At 44.9% G+C, this 24,225-nt stretch overlaps 1 gene segment (V, D, J or C); it reads left to right on the forward strand.

Moving 5' to 3' along the window:
• The first annotated feature begins 283 nt into the window (after positions 1–283).
• LOC138520322 (T cell receptor alpha variable 17-like) lies at positions 284–20,445 on the forward strand. The segment is given in 2 exon segments: positions 284–398; positions 20,105–20,445. Coding segments are annotated over 2 exon segments (456 nt in total).
• The last annotated feature ends 3,780 nt before the right edge of the window (positions 20,446–24,225 follow it).

Here is a 24,225-nt window from a genome sequence, read left to right on the forward strand (position 1 = left end):
GACTGCACATGATGAATTACCAGAATCATTGGATTCTAAGCCAAAGGGAATCTTTAAAGTTCAGTCTAGGTACCCTTATGAGCCAAGTGAAATGTTATGCTGTCATCAGGATGATTGTGTACTATTCAAATTAGGGGATTCTCAAAGAGAATAGCAGCATATTGAAGTGGAGGTTGATATTCCAAAACATTTGAGGGTAGCGTCTCTCCAAAGAGACACTGCCACATGGTTAGAGGAAAGTACAGAGGTTCCTTCTTTGGAGGACTTCCCAGAGTTTTCTAAAATGATAGAGGAGCAGATTCAAGCTGCAGATTCTTGCACAAATGAAGAAGAAAAAGACCAATTGAGGAAAATGTTTATTGAGTTCAAACAGGTTTTTGCCAAAGATGCCTACGACTGTGGGCTGACCGATTTGCATGTTGCCACACTACCAGAAGGACATGGGTGGGAGCCAGTATTTGTGCGGAAATATAGGTTTCCCCTGGCATGTCTGGAGTCACTGGCTGAAATGATCAAACATTTTGAATCTAGAGGAATCATTAGGCATATTCATAGTGCATCACATACTCCCATATTTGGTGTGCTAAAACCCAATGGCCAATGGCGTTTGTGTGCAGACTCAAGAGAATTGAACAAGAGGGTACCTGTTTCACGATGGCCGCTTCCATTTATTGATCAGGGCCTTGCACAAGTTCACGGGTCATAGGGGTGAGAGGGCAGGTCCTACATGTACAGGGACTTGAAAGGGCATCCATTGTTCAGTTGTGGTAATGTCTCCCCCTTCACATGGCATTTCACTGGTGCTGCAAGATCAGTGTGTGCTATGGCACTTGTATTCACACAGTATCCATGTCCATTGCCCTCTTTGCCTCTCCATGTACCCAGTCAGTGTGCTGTTCTGCAGGACCATGGCATTGTGGGTGGAACTCAGGCAGTGAACACAGCAGTGTGTAAGGAGGAGGTCAGGATTGCAGGTGACCTGCACATACAGGGAGCAATCTTGCATTATGTTGTGGTATACCTCTTCAGATGCCTGGGGGGCCACCAACGCCACATCGGGGCAGTGCAGAGCAGCAATCAGTTGGGCATGTGGGCTTCTGCATACAAAAAATGCCTTCATGGCATTCTCCTGTGCCGGGTGGTGGGCAGGAAGATGTCCCAGGAGATATGGCACAAGAGAGCTTCCACCACCTGCACAAGCACATTAGAAAATGCAGTGTGGAAAATGCCATGGAGTATGCCCACAGTGTGCTGGAAGTTGCAAGTTGCCAAGAAATGTAGGATCAACACAAACTTCAGCAGCTTTGGTAAGGCTGATCTTATGTTGATACTGCTCTCTGTCATTCTGAGTCAGGATGAACAGCTCAGTAATGATCTCCATTTTCAGCTGGTACAGGGTTATTAGCTGGTTGTCAGTCAAGGTCCAGGGTGAGGGCCTGACACGGGTTATATGTGCTTGCCTTGCATTGCATTGCGTCTCTTCCTCTCTGCTCCCTGTACCCCGTGCTGCTCTTCCAGCCTGTGCAGCTCAATGCGGAGCAGGAACAGCTGCATGTCCAAATTCGCAACAGCTAGTGGCAACATGGTGATGGAAAGTGTGTTTGAGGCAGGTGTGGGCCTTATGTCCGCTTCCTGAGTGGATTGGGTGCACCTGTGGCCTAATTATATTCAGCTGTATTCATTGACCTCCTCCTACCAGGTGGAGGTAACTGCACTGTGTTTTTGGTGGGATTACCACCCATTTTTGGTGGTATTTCAACTTGTAATACAGCAGAAATACCATTTTGTATCTTGACTATGATTCCACCGGGGATCATGTCATCACATGTTGGCGTTATTTCCTCTGGCGCTAATTCTGCTGGCGGAATTAGAAACGACTTCTGATTCAGCGGTATGCTAAAAGTGGCATCATTTACCATATACCACCAGACTCATAATGAGCCTGCATGGTCTTCTGCCATAGGCCCTCTAAATCAAGAACAACTCTATGGTTATGAAGGTTTTAAAAATAGTTTTGTCCAAAAGCCGGAAACGAGCTTCTGACACTGTGTTATGTTGTCATACTTGACGATATTTCTCTTTTTTATTTATTTTTTACATTACCTGATGAATTTTAAGGTCTTCGTTAAGTGATTAAAGAGCAAGTTTTTTTATATATGTAAATACCTCTGGCTGATAATTGATATTTATTGCATCTGAGAATAATCATAATACCTTGTGTGTTGTGCTGTCCAACACATGCTGATTAGTACTAAACTACTCTGGGCCATGTCTGTGAAAGGTGAGACAAGGATGCTGTGGGATCCTGGGACCCCATTTCCGACACAGTAGAAAACCACCGATCAGTACTACCTATACATGTCAGTCAAACTATCTTCCACTCGGCCTTGAGAAACAGTCTGACACTTGGTTGCTCCTGCATTAGTATTACCTGTTCTCTCTGTAAGAGGATTCAATTCAACACTACAGCTAAGTCAACGCCTAGTCTGGAATACTGAATGAAAACCCTTATTGATATATCTTTAGGTCCAGTTCATGCGTTCTGGATGACTACCCTTATATAACACCCCTCTCTTGGAATCCCCCTGACCCCACTGAGCCAAGAAGTAGTTCTGTTTTGCAAGTTAAAAGGGTTTATTTGATGATTTAAACAATAGATATATATATGACACTTTATAATAAATTAATAATTGAATAGCACACTTAATCTGATATGATAAAGATTGACAACAGAGAATCTGGCACTAGCACACTTCTTTATAATTACTAAGGAGTTGAGATGAAATGGATAAGGTAGCACACGGGTAATTAGGAACAAGAGTATAATGTGGTAGAGGATGCTTTATGTAAGCTCAGGTGGATGCAATATTCAATGAATGCAGTACAGAAAATACTCAATATGATTTCAACCAAACAATGTAATCACTTTTCTCTGGCTATTCACTCCCCCCCTCTTTATGCAATGCAAGGAAATGGGAGGAAAGCACACAGTTCTCAGAAATGCAATCAATGTAATCAGTTCAATCCAGCAAGCTTAGACAACAGAAAACAGATAGGAGTTTTGAAATCACAGGCCCAAATTGCTTTGATATGTGCTGGCAATGAATGAGAAATATGCTGGAAACGCTTTTAATTCCCTTTCAGAGGTTCAGGGTGAGTGGTATCTAGTTAATATTAGTCCAGGCTCACACTAGCAATGATGCAGGGATAGTTAGCAGGTTAAACGAATTTCTGGCAAATGGAAAGCAAACAGCAGCAGTTTTTACATGTGAAGAAATTGCAAATCGCGGTAAAATTCGCGGATGCGTGTTCCGCGATTGCGGTAAAACTATAAGGGGTAGGGATGCGGTTCTTGGTGCGATTCAAAGCTACGATTCTAAGCTTTCAAATGAAAGTTACTGCAAGTCTCTAGCCCAAACGGTCGCGGAGATATGAGCGATTTAATAAAGGTCGTTTTTGGGTTTGCAAATTTCAAAAGCTCAAAATGACAAGTGCAGCTTGCAACTAGAAATGACAGGTGACAGCTTTACAAATGACAGGTGACAGTTAGGAGGCAGTTCTACTTAGATTAAATAGATTGAATTATATTATTTTAACTAAGAGATTGGTTCTGCACAGTTTTCTAGGTACTCACACTATATTCTTGAGTGAAATGGGCCTCATCACGGATCTGGTCAGGGTTTTAAATTCGCCTCTGGTCTCTGCACTTCACAGTGATCTGGGTCAGCTCTCTCTGCTGGTCTGGGTCTCTCTGGGTACAGCACTGCTTTCTCTCTGGTCTGGTCTCTTAGTTCTGGATAGATTGAAGTCTCTAGTTTGGCTTTCTGGAGGTTGATGGAGGTAAGTATGGATTTTTCCGGCAGAGCGTCCCGCTGCAGATGGATTTGGAAAGTCCCTATCTGTCCTGACTGTCTGCTTTTATGTGTTTAGAATATGGGTGTGTTCTAGCATCACTGACCCTACCTCTCTCTCAGCTTCTAATTGGTCAAACTTCCATTTATCATTTGATTGGGGAATGAACTGTGAGTCAGAGTGATGTCATTTTACAGCCTGCAGAAAGTCCACTCCTCCTGTCAATTTACACACAAATCTAGATTTGAAACAAATACATATTTGCAGAGGTACATATTGTTTTAAAATCATATGCACCCATCATGCATTACAGGAGGTATACCCTGTTCAAACTCTGCTCTTCCTGGGAGCTTGCATTCAGAAATGGCACATATTTCACTTTTTAACTGATTTTTCAATTTCTGACATTGACCCAACTTTACATATATGTGTGCAGGGAGTATGGACATTAACTGAAGAAGTTTCAGATTTTTAACATGCATACAGTTAGAGTAATATCCATTTTTCCGCTAAAACCCCCCTGAACATGCCACCGGGTTGAAAAACCTCTTAAAATGTGGGCAGAAAAATCACAAGAATTATGGTATCATTTATAAAATTTTCACATGTCCGCTCTATGAGTTATTCATCTTTTTAAAGTTATGTTCTGGCTCCAAAGGGGTGTGGTTTCCCAGGTCACATGGTATAGAAACCAGTCTTTCCAGTTTCTGCCAAGCCAGCTTGCTCTCACAGGCAGTGCTCCTCCCAGCTCCTGCCAAGAGGAAGCTACATTTTACGACTGCGGTAATAAAAACCTTTGCCTGAGTGAAGAGGGCTTTGTCCACTCTCTTGCAGAGCCCAGGTAATTCAGTTATCAGATAGATGGCATATCCTCAGTGGGGGCAGCAAAAGGAAGGTTGGCCTGGGAACACAGTGGTGACTCAAGTTTCACTGCTGATGGGGGTAGTTGCCAGGCAGAATCAAGTTCCTTAAGCCAGACTTTCAGCTACTGTCATGTTATTTGTTGCTTTTTAAATTAACTTGCAATTTTACACATGCAGCTAGAATGCTGATTCTAAGTGCAAAACTATGACATTTAAACAATTGCAACCTATGTGACACTCAAAAGTAGGTCACTCAGTCAATTTAAACATTTAGATTTTTTTTTTTTAGTGTCTTTCAATCCAGTGCAACTTAAACTGCTGAAATCCACAGCGCAGCCAGTCTTGTTATAAACCTTGTCTTATGATCTTCATTTCCCAGATTTTGTAGGCACACAAAACTCCATTCTGCCAAATGTCTGCTGGTGTTCAGTAAATATTTTGCACATATTGCAATGTTTGAAAATAGGCATTTTGACTTGCCTTCAGGGAAACAGAGTGGTTTTAAAACGCCGGCTTTTGGATAGTGGTGAGTACTGGTACTGCACCCATTTTTGGGATTTAAGAAATGAATTCCCCACAATTCTAGGTTGCATTTGGCAATCAGCATTGCCATTCCCAATGGTTTCAGACTACTGTGCGGGTAGTCCAATGGTGGTTTTAGGCAGTGTCCTTCTGTGCCCATAACATCGGCAAAAATGAGTGGCAGCCTATTCTTCATGCATTTCCCTGTGCATTTTCTGGGAAGCTCTGGCCATCATGATGTTTTCATGTCAGTACTGCACAGTTTTGAGGTAGGGGTAGGATGCATGGGTAAATACATCCCACAAGCCCCCCTCTTGCGATGGCCATTCTGTTTCACTGATGGGACTCGCAAGATCTGGGATGTTTCCTCATCTTCTTCCAATAGATGGCACAGTTCAGCATCTTTTCCTCCATCCGGTACTGATCGATCAGTTCTCCTCGCCGGTCCTGATGGGAATATTGGGCGGTCCACTGGGCCCATTGGATCTTCGTTCCCGGTCTCCGTATCATCCTCCTTGGCCCGTCTTCAGGTTTTCTTTCTCCTAGGATGACAAAGGAAGAGCGGCAATACCTATTCATAGACGTTTTTCCACCATCGTTGAGATAGTGGGGCAGCATATGCATTTCATCATCACGAAACATTACATTCTTATTTTGAAAAAAAAACAGTATAACTAAGAGACAGTTTCATGCAAATCACAATATTTTAGAGACTAGATGTGGTATGTTTTATGATTGGAACTGAATTAGTCTGAGACAGTACCCGCTAGGATTCCAGAGGATTCCTCCAGTTGTTGCAGAGTGTGCCTGGGATGGCAACATTTCAACTGGTTTATGTGGACCCACTTGTCTTCCCCCTCTGCCGAACCGCCTTTGGGGATGCGGATCTTGTAGGCCACAGGGGAGATCTTATCGACGATCTCAAAGGGTCCCTTCCATGTAGGCAAAAATTTGCGCTGCTTGGCCTGGTTCCTTTGGAAGTTGTATAGATAGACCCGGTCCCCCACCTGATATTCCTTCCTGGAAGTCTTCAGGTCATAGTGGGTCTTCATGCTATCAGCCGATCTTTCTAGATTCCGCTGAGCATAAGCAAAAGCATGTTGGAGGTGTTTCCTTAAATTCTCTACATACTCATGAGTAGTGGAGGCATTTATCAGTGTCTGCTCTTGGGTCCTGTAGAGCAAATGCTGCGGAAGCACCATCTTGCGCCCAGTCATCAACTCAAATGGTGACATTTTGGTTGCAGATGAAGGGGTAGATCTGATAGCCATTAGGACCAGAGGTAATCGGATATCCCAACTTGGCCCAGAATCTGCCACAAACTTCTTTAATATGCTCACAATTGTCCGGTTATATCTCTCTACTGCCCCAGAAGAAGCTGGTCTATAAGCAATATGCAGCTTTCTCTTGACCCCCAGTATCTCCCACATCTTTGTCATTACTTCACTGGTGAAGTGGCTACCTCTGTCTGACTCAATCCTTTGAGGTAGACCAAAACGGGAAAAGATGTGGTTAATCATCAAGGCAGCTGCAGTTTCTGCCTTGCAATTTGGGGCTGGGAGACATTCCACCCACTTGGTAAACAAGCATGTCACAGTCAACATGTACTTATTCCCCCTAGCCGAGCGAATCACGGGGCCTACGAAGTCGATTTGTAAATCTGACCATGGCAGGGTCAGCCCCCTCTTTTGTAAAGGCGCCCGGTGTGTGAGGGATGTCGGCTGAAATTGTGCACACACAAGACAACCCTTCAAATATTGGTTGAGGTCCTGGCCCATGTGTGGCCAGTATGCAACCTCTCTTAAGATTTCCAGTGTTGTGTGAAACCCCCTATGACCGGCGGTGGCCGCATCATGGGCGTGACCTAACATCAGGCTTCGGAATGAGGTAGGAACCACCCACTGATCGTGGCCAGCTTTGGATTTCCTTACCAGCAAACCGTCTTGGATTCGGAACATTTTTGGACATTTCATCAACACTCTTAGGTCCTCTTTCCCAATGTAATCGGTATCCGTCAGGGGAAAGTTCTCAGGGTCCTCAAGGTGCTGGTAAAATTTACCAATAATTGGATCCCCCTTCTGAGCCGTAATCAAATCAGCATCAGGGGTCTCCTTACTCCATTGTGCAATTGAAAGGTCGTTGTGAGCATTTGTCTGGGACCTAGTGATGGCAGTGACCTGGATTTCCCCCAACAGGGACTCAATCTCAATTAGATCCCCTTGGATGGCCCCGGTCTTGGCCAACTGATCAGCTAAGTCATTTCCAGTTTTGTCTGGTCCCTCTACTTTGGAATGACCCTTGATCTTCTTCCAATAGATGGTCATCTCGTTCGAGGTGACCAGATCATCAATGTTTTGGATCAACTTCCCATGTTTCAAGGGTTTGTTGTTAGCACATAACATGCCTCTGGTTTTCCAATTAACCAGGTGCTCCACGAACCCGTTCCGTACATAATCCGAATCTGTGATTATGACCAGTTCGTGGAGTTGATGCTGGACAGCAGTGAGGATGGCATGATGCACAGCCATCAATTCTGCCACCTGACTACTTCGGGGACCAATTTTGTATCCAGCGGAGGGTTCTGGGGACTCATTCACCCATGCATTCCCTACGCCGGCCACCAGTTCTTTCTCCCCGTTGTTGTCAACATGGTAAGAGCATCCATCCACATAGACAGTGGGCATTCCCTCACACTTGTCTTCTTCAAAGACTTTGTGGGGGGAATTAAGGTATGCCTCCATGTTGTCCTTTATTTTTAGACTTTCGTCCTCGAGACAGTTTTCTCTGGCACAATCATGCAAGTCAGCCAGACCTTGCGCGAGGGGACTCTTCTTGTTTTGGCCATATCTGACCTCCACAGGAAAGCCTTGCATTGACAGAATCCAGGAAGTAATTCGGGAATTACTCACATTTCCGGCCCGGATTCTGTCACTTTGGAGATATTGCAGAGGCTGGTGTGGAGTCTCCACTATGATGTGCTCCCCCTGGATAAACGGGCGGTAATTCTTCAATGCCCACACCGTCGCCAGGAGTGCCTTCTCACAATCGTTGAATTTTTCCTCCACAGAGGATAAAGTTTTGCTCGCATAGGAGATTACTTTATTGACCTTGTCATGCTTTTGGTATAATACTGCCGTCAAGCACGTATTAGAGAACCCTGTCTCCAGGAAGAACTCCTTGTTTCTGACAGGGTAAGCTAGGCAAGGCGCTTGTGAGAGGCTTCTTTTGAGTTGTCTTACTGCCTCGGCTTGTTCTGGACCCCATTCCCACTTGACCCCCCCCTTCAGGAGATGAATCAGGGGTCTGGTGATCTCTGCGTAGCCCTCAATGAACTTTCTGCTGTAATTAGTCAGTCCAAGGAGGCTCCTTAGTTCCCGCAGAGTTGTGGGGTCTTTCAGTTTCTGAAGTGCTTCCACTTTCTTTTCCTGGGGACAAAGACCCTGAGGAGTAATCTCATGCCCCAAGAAATTAACACGGGTTCTACACCACTGTGCTTTCTGAAAGGAAAGTTTTGCTCCGGCGGCCCTCAACTGTGTCAGAACATAACGGATCTCCGCTATGTGTTCCTCCACAGATGAACTTTTGATGAGGACATCATCTACATAAGCCAGGTTACCCCTTGCACCCAAGTCGGGCATGGCCTTGTGTAGAAAAATGTTGAATTCATTGCCGGAGTTGAGGTATCCGAAGGGAGTCCGGGTCCATGTGTACTGCTGGCCCCCAAAGGTAAAAGCCAGCTTGTATTGGTCCTCCCTACTGACAGGCACGGTCCAGTATCCATTGGTCAGGTCTATTGCAGTGAATACCTGTGACCCCTGAATCTGGGCCAGACCTTGGTCAATGTAGGGCAGAGGCCATCGGGAAGTATGGACCCGTTTGTTGAGCTCCCTGAGGTCAGCGCAGAGTCTCCACTGGCCGTTTGGCTTCAATATTCCCAGCACCGGATTATTGAAGGTGCTGTGGACTGGACGGATTATTCCCCGGGACTCAAGGTTCTTAATTATTTCAGTAAGGGACTCCATTGATGCGAGAGGCAAGCGATATTGCTTCACAAACACAGGAGTCATGCCAGGGTCCGTGGGGATTGTTGTTGTGTGGATGTCAGTGCGACCACAGTCATATGAGTCTACCGCAAAGAGATCTTGGAAATCCAAGAAAACTTGTTTCAACTTTTGCTTTTGTTCCAGAGTCACACAGGCATCAGCTAGGTTGACTCTCTCTTCCACCATCTGCCTGAAGCCTGGAAAGACTTCTGGTTTGGCTATTTCAGCGGCCTCCTCCAGCTGGGTGGAGAAGTCCCTGGTTAGAGTGCTGATTTGGACCGGAGGCTTCAGGTGGGAAAGGCAGCCCTCATGGACCTGGAAAATCACCTCATCCCTCCTGAAGTCACACGTCACATCTTCCTTACCATAGGGGCAGGAAGTGTACACCAGGAAGTTCCCCCCATGCCGGGTAAAAATCCTGTCTGGTGTTGTATTGTCCTCACTGTCACTGTCAACACAGTCCTTGGGGATTGGTCCCAACAGTTCATTTACAAGATCAATGGAGAAATGTCGGTCATCAACCGCCATTCCAATAATGGTGCCTGCGGCTAGAGTAATACTCTTTAAGTCGCTGTTATCCACCTCTATTGGAATGGTGTCATGTTCTATGTTGACTAATGGTGTTGGGTTTACCCCCAACCCTTGCTGTTGGAAAGAAGCATTTAGATGTATGTAAGCATCAGGGTTTTGCAAATATTGTCCTCTTTTAACTTTCACTTCCAGGGAGAATTGTCGGGTCCTTTCTGGGATGGTGACTTCCTCTTTGATCTGAATTTCAACTGCATAAGGTAGCAATTGAGCTGACCTAAATGCTTTTTCTGGATCATCAAAGCCCATGGGATTATCCGCTAATCGGGACCAAGCTTTGAAGTTTATTAGGTCCAAACTAATGGCAAAGCGATTGAGAATGTCACTGCCTAAGTAAAAGGCGGCAGGGACGTCTCGCACGACCCAACAATTGTGGACTATGCTCTTGTTGCCAATGGAGATTTTGAGCATACACCTGCTTGGCAGGAGATGTTTGGAATTAGGTGCTTCCAGGTCCATTTCCCATTTGTCTATCAGTTTGAAGGTGGGAATGGCTGGATCTTTTGGGAGTTGGCGGAACATGGCTTCGCTGATGAAGCTCTTACCGTTGTTCACACACACTCGAGCGAGAACAGAGTCCTTCCCATCATTTAACTGAACAGGGATGAACAACTGCTCTCCAATTTGCTGAATATCAGCCAGGCTCTGAGCTGATTTCACATCTTTCTGGACTATAGGAGTGGGAGTTTCAGATTGTGGATTGGTATAGAATTTCAGAGTGTTTCCTTCCAGCGTGGAATACCACCTTAAACTGGAAGGAAGGTTGATTTTCAGAAATAGAGAGGACCCCCCATCACCAGTCTGTTGTCCTACTGCTATTACTGTCACGTCTGGAATTTGGCTATTCTGGAAGTGAAATTCTACTTGGTCAGATTTTTGTTCAACCATGTGGCATGTGCCGTTTAAACTAACATGGTTGACACTCTGTTTTAATTTTATTGGTCGGCTAGTCTGGGTCCAGAGGACCTTGTTTACACAATCTATTAGGGGTGACAACCTTCTCAGGAGGTCATTCCCTAGTAAACAAGGGGTGCCCTCTGGGGTCACAACTATGACCGGGTGTTTCAACTTATGTCGCCCAATTTTAATGTCCAAGTCTGCAGTCCCCTCAACGGGAATTTCCTTCCCGTCAAAGTTCTGTAGTTGTCCCGGAAGAGAGGTGAGAGGAATTTGGTAATTCTCTCCCCTTCCTGCATTCAGTTCGTCAAAGGCCCTTCTGGACAGAAGGGTAGCTTGAGATCCAGTGTCCACCAGTGCCGAGATTGTACCCTGCCCCTGTACTTGTACCGGGGCATAATATCTTCCCTCCTTCTCCTCAAGGGGGCACAGATAATGCACATTTTTGGACAACTGGTGGGCTAATTTTCTGGTTTTGGACATCGCGAGAAAAGAATTTTGGGCAGAATTCTGTGGAGAGCCTTGGGAATCTGAAAGAAAAAGTTGGCAACTGGAGATCAGAGCCATTGTGGGTTCCCCTGGCTCCAGTTCTGGGCCGCCCCCCCCTTTTTGGAGGCAGTCCCCAGGATGGGTTCGAACCAGGGGATTTTCTTGATGTTGGTTCTGGGATGAGATGGTGGGCGGCGGTAGCTCAGTCTCCACATCTCCCCAGTCTGGATTTGCATCCCTAGGGACCCATTTTTCTTTGGGAGGAGTTCCCCCCTCTCTGAAGGAGAAGATCCTTTTCCCAGGATCCTCTGAGGATCCCTCTCCCTCAAATTGGAAGATCTGTACCTCCTCCTCAAACTGAGTCTGTTTGGGTCTTTTGTTTCTCCTACCCCCCCTCTGCTCCTTAGGAGGCAGACTTTCAGGGGCAAGAGATTTTGTTTCCGGTTCCTGGGTATCCAGGGGCTGTTTACAAGTGAGGAAGGAAGCTTCCTCCAAGGCTTTACACCCCCCTTCCCTTTGTGCCTCCTCCCTGGGAACCGGTGAGTTATCGGGGTGCTGCCCCCGTCATTGTTCTGGAGCACCAGGTCCAGAGTTGGGTGCGTTCTGCGCCGGCACGCCCATCTGAGGGTTCTGCTGAGCCCTCAGTATGTGACCCAGATCCCGCGCCATGTTTTGAACCTGGCGCTCTAACTGGGAAACCCGCTCAGGCTGATACGGGGCCCTGTTTTCTCCCCTGGGCTGATCCCGGGAAGGGTAGCTGTCCCTTCTTTGGTAGTACCCCTGGTTGGGAAGATTTGGGTACCCCTCCACCCTTGGCCTCCCCTCTCCCGGATTCAGTGGTCTGGGCTCAGGGAATTGGGGAAAGAAGGATGGATGGTTTTGGGGCTGAAAGTCGGGTGGATATCTGGGGAAAAAGTTCTGCCCAGGGTTTGGTAAATTTCTGCCCTCCTGTGGGAAGTTTGGAGGGAAGTTCCCTGGGTTAGGTGCTTGGCTGGATCCCCCCCCTTGGGCTGGAGGAGTCCACACATAACCCAGGATGGGTCGATTTCCCTTGTAACGGGGACTTACATAATCAGGAGAGCGAGGGACCCCATTTGTGGGGCTGCCTCCTTGGCTCCCTGTCTGTGACTGGCCCGAAGACCTTCTGGGCCTAGCATTATTAGGTGCAGGCAGGTTTTTAGGCCCCCCCATCTCCAAATCCAAAACGGGGGTGACCTTTACCTCTGCCACCTTGACAGCAGCAGGGGTGCTGTTGGCTTTGGGGTTTTTCTGGGCATTGCTTTTATTTTCTATGGGCTTCTGCACCTCATAGATCCGGGTAGCCTGTTCAATGACCCAGTCTAAAGATCTTTTCTCATGAAAATCTCTCACGAGCTGGGTCATTATATATTTGGGCAAGGCATGGAAAAATGTATTGACAAACTCTCTACTATCTGTGCGCACCCTTCTGGTGGTTTGCGCAAAAGCACGCTTTAACTCCTGCACAAATTCTCGTGGGGCCTGATCCTCCCCACATTGCAAATTGTAGGCCGCCTTGCGAGCCTCTTGAGGATTTCTGTGAACAGAAAAATGTTTCAGGATGGCCGCCTTATAGGTGGACCATCTTAAATGATTTTGGTCCTCCAGCCCCGCAAAGAAACTGGAGTATTCCGGGGAGAAGGTCCACTTTACATATTGAATGCAGCTTTGGCTGTCCTTCAAATGGAAAGTCTCCATCATTTGTTCAAACAACTCTAAGTGCTCCCAAACAGAATACTTAGCGTTCTTATGGTAAGGCGTGATGACGCTCCTGATCGCCTTAATCTGCTTTAAGGGGTCCTTAAGCAAGGCCCTTTTTGCCTTATTGGCCTTTTTGGTTCGGGTAACCCTTGTCCATTCTTCCTCGGACTCAGAGGCACTGCTCCCAGAGGTTCCCGTCTGTTCTTCCAGGTTTTCCCGGATTCTGCAAGCCTGGGAATGGCTGGCAGAATGTGGGGACCTGGTCTCCTGTGTCCTGCGCAGTTCAGAGGAGTCTTCAGATTCCTCCTTGCTGCCAGGATTTGATGGGTACCCCCTCCACTGACCTAACTGGGCAGAGGTTTTCAGGATGCCCTTAATGGGCCTACTCTCCTGGGGTTCCCCATTGAACCGTACTGTACTTGGGTGCCCATACCCGGATGCCCACCCCTCCATTCCTGAGTGGTACTGGCCTATGAGCCCCATACTCTTAGCTGGATAGTAATCTGCCATCCCTGTGGCCCTGTGCTCATGTGCGCCAGGGGACATGGGGGTGGCAGAGTCCAGGGACTGAGAGGTATGAGGGCCTCTGGTACTAGGGCTCCTGAGGTTATGCTCCGGAGTTTCCATTTCCCAGCGAACCTCATCTCTATCCGCCCCTGCTCCCTGTTGCAATGCAAGAGCCTGCATTTGTGCCTTCAGTTCCTCAGTTAAGGCCTTACTCGACTCTATCAGTCTCTCCTGCATCGCTACCTGCTGTTGGAGCCTATCATTGTGCTGGCAGAGAGCTTCATTCTCTCTCTGTGTTTCCTGATTGGTCCTGGAGAACTGGGCCAGTCTTTGCTGCAGGAGGTTTACCTCCTGGGCCATGTCCCTATTGGCCTGCTCCTTTCTTGCTAGAGCATCTTCCTCCCTTCTGGTGTGCTCTACCAAGTTCTGGTTTTCTTTTTGGAGATCACCCAGCCCCTGGAGGGCCAGGTGATTTTCTTCAATTTTTCTTTTCAAATGGCAGACTTCCTGGCCTAAGGCGTCTCTTTCCTGACTAAGAGCCTGCATCTGCGCCGCCAGGTCGTCCCTTTGCCTTTGGAAGGCGCCGGCTTTCTGGCGCTCCTGATCAAACTCTGCCTGGGTATCCAGGTCTTTCAAAATTAGTTTGTTGCTCTCCTCTTTCTCTCTGTCTAGTTGGATTTGCAGGGTGGCTACCTGCTCTGTGCATGCCCTGTTGAAATTGATCTGTTGCTCCAGCTTTTTCTGGTTCTGCAGTAAGGAGTCCAAACTGTCTTGGTGCTCCTTCTGCAGGGCCAGAAATCGGGTATCCTGGTCTGTCTTTTCCTGTTGTAGGATGCCCATATCCTCTTTTATTTTAATGATATATTGCCTACTATTATTTTCTGCCTCCTGGCTCCTCTGCAGCCTCTGCTCAGAAGAGTCCAGATCAGATTGGGCCTTCTGTAATGCCATCTGTTGCCTATTTGCCAGATTTTGGCTTTCAGCACATCTATCCTGCATGTCTCCCATATATAGGTACAGGTATGCTGCTATCCTGGCAATCTTATTGTGTTCCTCTTTGGCTTTAGGAGCCATATATAGTTCACTCAGGGCCACATGTAAGGGACCCTGATCTCTATATATATCTGACCCTGTTTCAGTGACCTGTTGTGTGATGGCCTGCAACCACACATCCTGGCCCTGTTCGGTCCATTCACCTCTCACAAATAGCTTATGCAAGAGGTGCTCTCTGGCTATTTTCATGTCTACTAAGGTCGTCATTCTAGAGATTGGTCTCTGTCCTGACTTACAGAAGTTTGTATTTTATTTTTGCAGAACAGAACTTTTCTTGGAGTGTCCCTTTTGAGGAATGCTTCACAGCGTAATGCAGCGTGGTGATCCGACCGGATGTATGTATCCCGTCAGTTAGCACACTGTATTAAGCTGCACAAGTGGTATTCTAACCCAAACGTCCGGCTCGAGCCCCCAATTTGTAAGAGGATTCAATTCAACACTACAGCTAAGTCAACGCCTAGTCTGGAATACTGAATGAAAACCCTTATTGATATATCTTTAGGTCCAGTTCATGCGTTCTGGATGACTACCCTTATATAACACCCCTCTCTTGGAATCCCCCTGACCCCACTGAGCCAAGAAGTAGTTCTGTTTTGCAAGTTAAAAGGGTTTATTTGATGATTTAAACAATAGATATATATATGACACTTTATAATAAATTAATAATTGAATAGCACACTTAATCTGATATGATAAAGATTGACAACAGATAATCTGGCACTAGCACACTTCTTTATAATTACTAAGGAGTTGAGATGAAATGGATAAGGTAGCACACGGGTAATTAGGAACAAGAGTATAATGTGGTAGAGGATGCTTTATGTAAGCTCAGGTGGATGCAATATTCAATGAATGCAGTACAGAAAATACTCAATATGATTTCAACCAAACAATGTAATCACTTTTCTCTGGCTATTCACTCCCCCCCTCTTTATGCAATGCAAGGAAATGGGAGGAAAGCACACAGTTCTCAGAAATGCAATCAATGTAATCAGTTCAATCCAGCAAGCTTAGACAACAGAAAACAGATAGGAGTTTTGAAATCACAGGCCCAAATTGCTTTGATATGTGCTGGCAATGAATGAGAAATATGCTGGAAACGCTTTTAATTCCCTTTCAGAGGTTCAGGGTGAGTGGTATCTAGTTAATATTAGTCCAGGCTCACACTAGCAATGATGCAGGGATAGTTAGCAGGTTAAACGAATTTCTGGCAAATGGAAAGCAAACAGCAGCAGTTTTTACATGTGAAGAAATTGCAAATCGCGGTAAAATTCGCGGATGCGTGTTCCGCGATTGCGGTAAAACTATAAGGGGTAGGGATGCGGTTCTTGGTGCGATTCAAAGCTACGATTCTAAGCTTTCAAATGAAAGTTACTGCAAGTCTCTAGCCCAAACGGTCGCGGAGATATGAGCGATTTAATAAAGGTCGTTTTTGGGTTTGCAAATTTCAAAAGCTCAAAATGACAAGTGCAGCTTGCAACTAGAAATGACAGGTGACAGCTTTACAAATGACAGGTGACAGTTAGGAGGCAGTTCTACTTAGATTAAATAGATTGAATTATATTATTTTAACTAAGAGATTGGTTCTGCACAGTTTTCTAGGTACTCACACTATATTCTTGAGTGAAATGGGCCTCATCACGGATCTGGTCAGGGTTTTAAATTCGCCTCTGGTCTCTGCACTTCACAGTGATCTGGGTCAGCTCTCTCTGCTGGTCTGGGTCTCTCTGGGTACAGCACTGCTTTCTCTCTGGTCTGGTCTCTTAGTTCTGGATAGATTGAAGTCTCTAGTTTGGCTTTCTGGAGGTTGATGGAGGTAAGTATGGATTTTTCCGGCAGAGCGTCCCGCTGCAGATGGATTTGGAAAGTCCCTATCTGTCCTGACTGTCTGCTTTTATGTGTTTAGAATATGGGTGTGTTCTAGCATCACTGACCCTACCTCTCTCTCAGCTTCTAATTGGTCAAACTTCCATTTATCATTTGATTGGGGAATGAACTGTGAGTCAGAGTGATGTCATTTTACAGCCTGCAGAAAGTCCACTCCTCCTGTCAATTTACACACAAATCTAGATTTGAAACAAATACATATTTGCAGAGGTACATATTGTTTTAAAATCATATGCACCCATCATGCATTACAGGAGGTATACCCTGTTCAAACTCTGCTCTTCCTGGGAGCTTGCATTCAGAAATGGCACATATTTCACTTTTTAACTGATTTTTCAATTTCTGACATTGACCCAACTTTACATATATGTGTGCAGGGAGTATGGACATTAACTGAAGAAGTTTCAGATTTTTAACATGCATACAGTTAGAGTAATATCCATTTTTCCGCTAAAACCCCCCTGAACATGCCACCGGGTCGAAAAACCTCTTAAAATGTGGGCAGAAAAATCACAAGAATTATGGTATCATTTATAAAATTTTCACATGTCCGCTCTATGAGTTATTCATCTTTTTAAAGTTATGTTCTGGCTCCAAAGGGGTGTGGTTTCCCAGGTCACATGGTATAGAAACCAGTCTTTCCAGTTTCTGCCAAGCCAGCTTGCTCTCACAGGCAGTGCTCCTCCCAGCTCCTGCCAAGAGGAAGCTACATTTTACGACTGCGGTAATAAAAACCTTTGCCTGAGTGAAGAGGGCTTTGTCCACTCTCTTGCAGAGCCCAGGTAATTCAGTTATCAGATAGATGGCATATCCTCAGTGGGGGCAGCAAAAGGAAGGTTGGCCTGGGAACACAGTGGTGACTCAAGTTTCACTGCTGATGGGGGTAGTTGCCAGGCAGAATCAAGTTCCTTAAGCCAGACTTTCAGCTACTGTCATGTTATTTGTTGCTTTTTAAATTAACTTGCAATTTTACACATGCAGCTAGAATGCTGATTCTAAGTGCAAAACTATGACATTTAAACAATTGCAACCTATGTGACACTCAAAAGTAGGTCACTCAGTCAATTTAAACATTTAGATTTTTTTTTTTTAGTGTCTTTCAATCCAGTGCAACTTAAACTGCTGAAATCCACAGCGCAGCCAGTCTTGTTATAAACCTTGTCTTATGATCTTCATTTCCCAGATTTTGTAGGCACACAAAACTCCATTCTGCCAAATGTCTGCTGGTGTTCAGTAAATATTTTGCACATATTGCAATGTTTGAAAATAGGCATTTTGACTTGCCTCAGGGAAACAGAGTGGTTTTAAAACGCCGGCTTTTGGATAGTGGGGAGTACTGGTACTGCACCCATTTTTGGGATTTAAGAAATGAATTCCCCACAATTCTAGGTTGCATTTGGCAATCAGCATTGCCATTCCCAATGGTTTCAGACTACTGTGCGGGTAGTCCAATGGTGGTTTTAGGCAGTGTCCTTCTGTGCCCATAACATCGGCAAAAATGAGTGGCAGCCTATTCTTCATGCATTTCCCTGTGCATTTTCTGGGAAGCTCTGGCCATCATGATGTTTTCATGTCAGTACTGCACAGTTTTGAGGTAGGGCTAGGATGCATGGGTAAATACATCCCACATCTCTCAGGGGCCTGTGTCCTTCCTTCCACCATGTATCATTCCTATCCTGTGTTCCACACACTCTGGTCTCCCATGAACTCTCCACTTTCACACGGGATTTAATAACTTGGGCCTCATTACGGAAATTGCGTACTGATGCAAATGGATTTTGCATGGTAGTTGGACTAGGATAACATTGCCCTAGTGTAAAAAACATATTCCATCAATGCATTTTACCACCAGGATAATGTTTTCCCGAGTTCTAATATGGAACTTTATTAGTGCTAGGACAGGAAATTGCCCTGGTCAAAACATGCATTGAAAGAATATTTATTTGGATTAGAGCAGTTTTTTCGCTAGTGCAAATAGCATACACAATTGCACAAATAACCAATGCAAAGCTGCTACGAAGAGGCCCTGGTCCTTTCTGCATATGCTCCGCCTTCAAATAATTTACATTGCACCAGTTCAAGTGCAGAAAGTGATCCTAGTGCACAAAACAGTTTCTTTTACCGGTAAGATCAATAAACTGGTTGTGTGCCTGCGGCTGCGATCTGTGCGATATCTGCAGGTCGCAGGTTTGAATCCCTTTAAGGCCAACTAAGTCCCTCATCCTTCTGAGGTCAATACATGAGTAAAAACTTAGGTTGGGTGATAATTATACGTAATTGGATCTCTGGTACGATAGGTCAGAGGGTTGAGCGCTTGCTGCTGCGATCTGAGCATGATCTGCAGGTCGCAGGTTTGAACCCCAGCAACGCCAACTCAGTCTTTCATCTTTCCGAGGTTGATAAATGAGTACCAATTTCGGTTGGGTGATATTGTATGTAAATATGTGCTCTGTAAAGCGCTTTGGATAAAGGTGCTATATAAATAACATATTATTAAATATGTGCAGCGCTAGCCCTTTGGCAAAAGCGCTATATAAATAACAACTCATTGCCATTAATGCTTTTTGCATCCCGGCAAAAGACTATGGAAAACATTGCCCCTTGCCCCGTGTCAAAAATGCACTGCACGAATATATTTTTTGCACTGGAAGCATCCTTGCCATAGTGTTAATTGTACTTGCACAGCTGCAATGTTTTTACAATACCACCCCTGTGACAGTATTACAGAAACTTTGCACAAGAGCAGGTGGCACTGTGACAAAAATTGCCGTAGCACAAACGTCATACTTATGCAAGGAATAGCACTAGGGCACATATTTCCTTCATGCAAAAATGCATTTTGAGATAGTTTTTTGCATTAGGGAAATGTGTGTCCTAGTGCTTTTTGCTCTTGCACCAGTTCCTGTAAAACAGCGCTAGGTCTTCCATGCACAGTTAAGTTATTTAGTTTTATTATCCATTACTTCCAAAATCCACCCAGTCCCCCAGTGCACGGGGCAACTTTTGATCACCCCTAAGAGATGACACATTCACAGCAGCGCTGTGAGCACATCTAAGTGACCTTACAATAATTTTAGGAAGGTGTGATGCCTTGTAACTGGGGGAGTACAAAAGGCATGTATTTCACTACACACTCTTACGGCAAGATCACAACCCACCACCCGCCAAGATATTTTGTCTCGAAGTCGAGGCCCACAGCATATGAAAGAGAGTCTGCATCCTGTTGAGCTCAAGTGAGCCCGAAGGAGACATGATGGATCATTTCTGTGTCTACCACAAACCACCACTAGTGCTGAACTGTGGGGGCGGGGGCAGAACATGGAGTGCTACAAAACGTTATGCAAGCACCACAAAACCTCATTCCCCAGCCTGCAAAATGTCAGTGCTCGCCCTCATCATTTCAACACTGCCAGGTACTATGAAAATGTACATTGCTATGCTATTTCTGAGGTAGTCAGAGTGGACTAGCCACTTAGATAGTTTAGCGAGTGATCTTATTTCAAAGATCAGTGTTTAACTTGCAATCGCATGTTAGCATCCTGGCATGTATAACTCTGGCCTTTATTCATCGACTATATCTACACACATATCTAGCTATGTTTAGGCTTCCGGAGGAGCTCGCAAAAGAGGGTCTTGGCACATGGTTTGATTTGTATTAAGTGGACATATTCTCTGTTTTCACAGGTGTTCTGGGGCAGTACAAAGTCTTGCAGGCTGAAAATATGTTTGCTGCTGAAGGGGGTCCTGTTCAGTTAAACTGCAGCTACGAGGGGTCAGAGTACAGCCTGCAGTGGTATAAGCAGGGCTTTGGCAGACCACCCGAACATATCCTGACACGGAGCACCAGTGGCATCAGTCAGGACGGGGAAGTCACAATGGTGTTGCAAACAGAGAACAAACACACATCCCTGCGCCTGAGCCGCACCAAAATGCATGACTCCGGACTCTATTACTGCGCAATGGAGCACAGTGCTGCACTACAGTTTCAGCAGTGCACAATATCCTATGCTAGCAGCAATGAATAATAATCTGCTGGATGCACTTCAGTGTTGTAATTAAAGCACCATGGACTTTATTCCAAGTCTGGCGGTGCTGCCAAAAAATGGCAGTCATTCCGTTACTGTTCTTTTGTTTGGCGGTAATGGAATTATTGCCAATTTTTCTTGAAGTGGAGGATTTACCTCCAGCATTCTGTTGGATGTAAATCCTTCATGTTAATGCCGAACATATGCAGATTTGCTGTGATCGAATTACTGCTCGCAGTAAACCCACCAAAACCCTATGGAGTCGAAAAAAGGAAAGGGGACTAATACCACCACACCACCACTCGGAATCTCATGCTAAATCAACAGCACTGAGTGGCGGTAACAGTAACCGATTTTACCAGTAATCTGGCTGATTTACTGGCAAATTACTGCCAAACTCCGAATGAGATCATACATTCCTACTCTTGTGGGATGTTTGAACCCACTCATCCAAGCCCTGCAAAATCATTGTGCATTACTGGTAGCAGAAACAGCAGAAGGGCCAACGGAAAGCATGCTGCTTGCCAGAAATCATCCAAAAATGCACAGTAAAAATCTGAAGAATAGGCTGCCACCCACTTTTGCCTATATTAGTGAGCACAGGAGGTCACTGCGTAAAACCACCATTGGGCTACACACAGTAGCCTGAAACCATTTGGGAATAGCAATACTGATTGCCAAAAGCAACCCAGAGCTGTTGGGAATTCATTATCTTGATGTCAAAAATTGCTAAAATCATGGCTCACAAAACAATTAAAAAGATCTCACCTCCTTGTTGGGGGGTCAACATCATTCTCCCGCAAGCATCTTCATGAATCTGAGTTCCACAGAAGTGCATCCATATTTGAACAAAGTATATTTTGAGGATTGCTTACTGGTAAGGCAGCTGTCGAAAATGGGTGCAATACCAGTGCTTGACACTGACCGGTGCTAGCGATCTAAATTCTGACAGGAGACCTGTATTTCTGAAGCTAAACAGGAACCTGAGTTAGCTGAGACTTCAAAAGGCTGGCTGTTCATGTGAAGCCTTCACACCTAGCCTTCACAGCAACAGCACAGGAAATCACACGGTCATGTTGATTAAGAGGGAGGAGAATTTCCCTGCAGCTGGAGAAACAAGACAAAGGATTCTTTCAGCTGAATAGGATATGCTGATTTGGGTGTGCCTGAACAACACTGCTCTGGGGGAAGGCAAGACATCTGATCTCTGAGTCAAGCCAAGTTTCTAGGGGCGGAGACAAACAACTGTGGATTCAGAGAGTCCAGCAAATATATGTTTTATGAGAATACTGATAACTAATTATACCAAGCGGACAAAAATGTACAATTTGGAGATTCTTAATATGAAAAATGCACTCACAATTTGAGACTAAGCTGGACGCTGTGGGATGTTCTGAGGCCAAGCCCCGTAATTATGAATATTGCAGGCACAGTGTTTATTCTAGGAAAATGAAAACTTACTGTAATATGCGCAGAGAGGGGGTGTACCTCCGTGTAAGATTTGTTGCAAAACCAATATGGCAAAACCCATTAAAAGCGCAAAATGTTGTCATTTCTGAACCCAAGCTCGTAGAAACATGTGACTTGAACCAAACTGTACCTTAAGCAATCTGTCATGCAATTTAGGTAATATTAACAAGTGGGGTATATTGCAAATATGTGTTTTATGAAAAGAAGATATGCTGTACGGACACAAAGGGGAGTGTCCTTTTCTTGAGCCATAAAGATGATACCTGATGACTCATTCTGACTCACAACTCCGTTCTCCAGTCAGAGGACAGTAAATCCTTTAACCTATCAGGATTCTCAGAGGGTTGGGCATAGGAAGTCAGCCTCCACACCCCCTTTGAGACCACATAAAAAGAGACTGCTGAGACCCAGATAGGAACACTAACTTTTCCACTACTCATCGATTCCTGCACAGCACGCTGCCCGACCATATCCAGAAAAAAAACTCCAGACTCCTGAGGCTCCAGAACTTAGACTCCAGATAGACTCCAGAACCAAACTCTAGAACTAAACTCTAGAACCTTAAGCAGGGGCCAAACCCAAAAGCTGAACTCTTTTCAGGGGCCCCAGAATCCAGAAACCTAACCAAACTATTGAACAGCCGGGCAAGCTGTTTGAATCTGGCTAGAACCCTGTGCCAGAACCATATCCAGACCCAGAAAGCAGAGCTGTACCCAGAACCGGGCAGACCCAGACCAGACCGCTGTGCAGTGCCGATAGCAGACCAGAGGCCCCGCTGTGAGCAGAACCAGTGCCAGAGACCATCCCGTGGCGAGAGAACCGCAGCCCAAACCTGACCAGATCTGTGACGAGGTCCATTCCCTTCCAAAACTAGGAGTGAGTATCTAGAACTCTCCAGAACCCATCTCTTAGTTTAAAGTAATCTTATCCCATCCATTTTAACTGGTCCAGAACTGCATAGAAATCGTGTGTCCATTCTGTGATTTCAAAGCGGTAAAAGTGTCATCTGTCATTCTTAAGTCTTGACTTCATTTCTGAAAATCCACCTCCACAAAAACATCCGTATCTTTTGAATCGTATGTCCTAGAAGCAAGATTTAACTGTAATTTTAAAGCTAAGAACCTACATTTTCCAACATACCCAAAACGACCTTCCAACGCCTTATACTTTTTCAGTAATCGCGGTTTACGCACTTAGAGAAAGTGCCACGAATTGCAATTTGGCTCAATTTCACCACTTGTGAAAATAGCTGCTTCTTGCTTTCCACTGCTGAAATTCGTTTTCACTCTGATAATCATTGATGAATCATTGTTAGTGTTGACCTGAACTAATTCAAAGTAGCTATCACCTACCCTGAATCTCCTATAGTGAATTAAAATCATTTTCAGCATATTTTTCACTTCATTGCAAATCACATGTAAAAGTATTTTTGCCTGTTTAAAAGCATACCGGTTGCTCTAAGCTTGCTGGGGGAAACTGGAATTTGAACTGCATTTTGATTGTATTCCTGAAAACTGTGTGCTCTCCTTTATATTCTTTATATTTCATAAGGGGGGGAGTGAGTTGTCACAAGGGAAAAAGTGATCAGATTATCTCTTGTTGAAACCATATCCAGTTTATTTCTGTGCTGCATTCTTTCCATCATTGCTTTTCCTTGAAACCATACAAAGTATTCTCTGCTACCTTATCCTTTCTATACCAACTCCTAAGTAATTAAAGGATTGTGCTACTGTAATATTATCCATTGTTGATCACTGTCATATTCATAAGTGTGCTATCAAATATTAATTTATTCATAAAAGTGTGATATATATATTGTTTAATTTTTCCAATAAACCTTTTAATTTGCAAAACCTACTTCTTGGCTCAGTGAGGTCAGGGGGATTCAAAGAGAGGGGCGTTATATAAGGGTTTATCATCCAGATTAAAGAACTTCACATAAAAATATATGAATAAGGGCTTCCATTGGGCATCCCAGTCTAGGCATTGACTTAGTTGGAGTGCTTGATTGAAGTCACTTACACTCTTCAATTCCAAACCAGCCTCTGTCACAATCAGTGAACTTCAGTATTAAGTTGGTGGATAATTTGTCAAAGGGCTTTAACAACTCAGAAAAGGGGTGTGGTGTACAAAGTGGTTGGTGTGGCTCAAATGGATCACAGTGATTTTAATTCGCCACTGGCCAGGTGTGAGTGACTTAAACAAGTAGTGGTTTCCTCTTAATCCTGCAACTTGCATTCCTGTAATTTGTAATGAACAGGCAATACAAGAAGCACAGCAAAAAAATTGTGTCAGTGAACTACTCTTGTT

Source organism: Ambystoma mexicanum, chromosome 13, assembly GCF_040938575.1.
Source record: "Ambystoma mexicanum isolate Mex_15411 chromosome 13, UKY_AmexF1_1, whole genome shotgun sequence".
Taxonomy (NCBI): Eukaryota; Metazoa; Chordata; class Amphibia; order Caudata; family Ambystomatidae; genus Ambystoma; species Ambystoma mexicanum.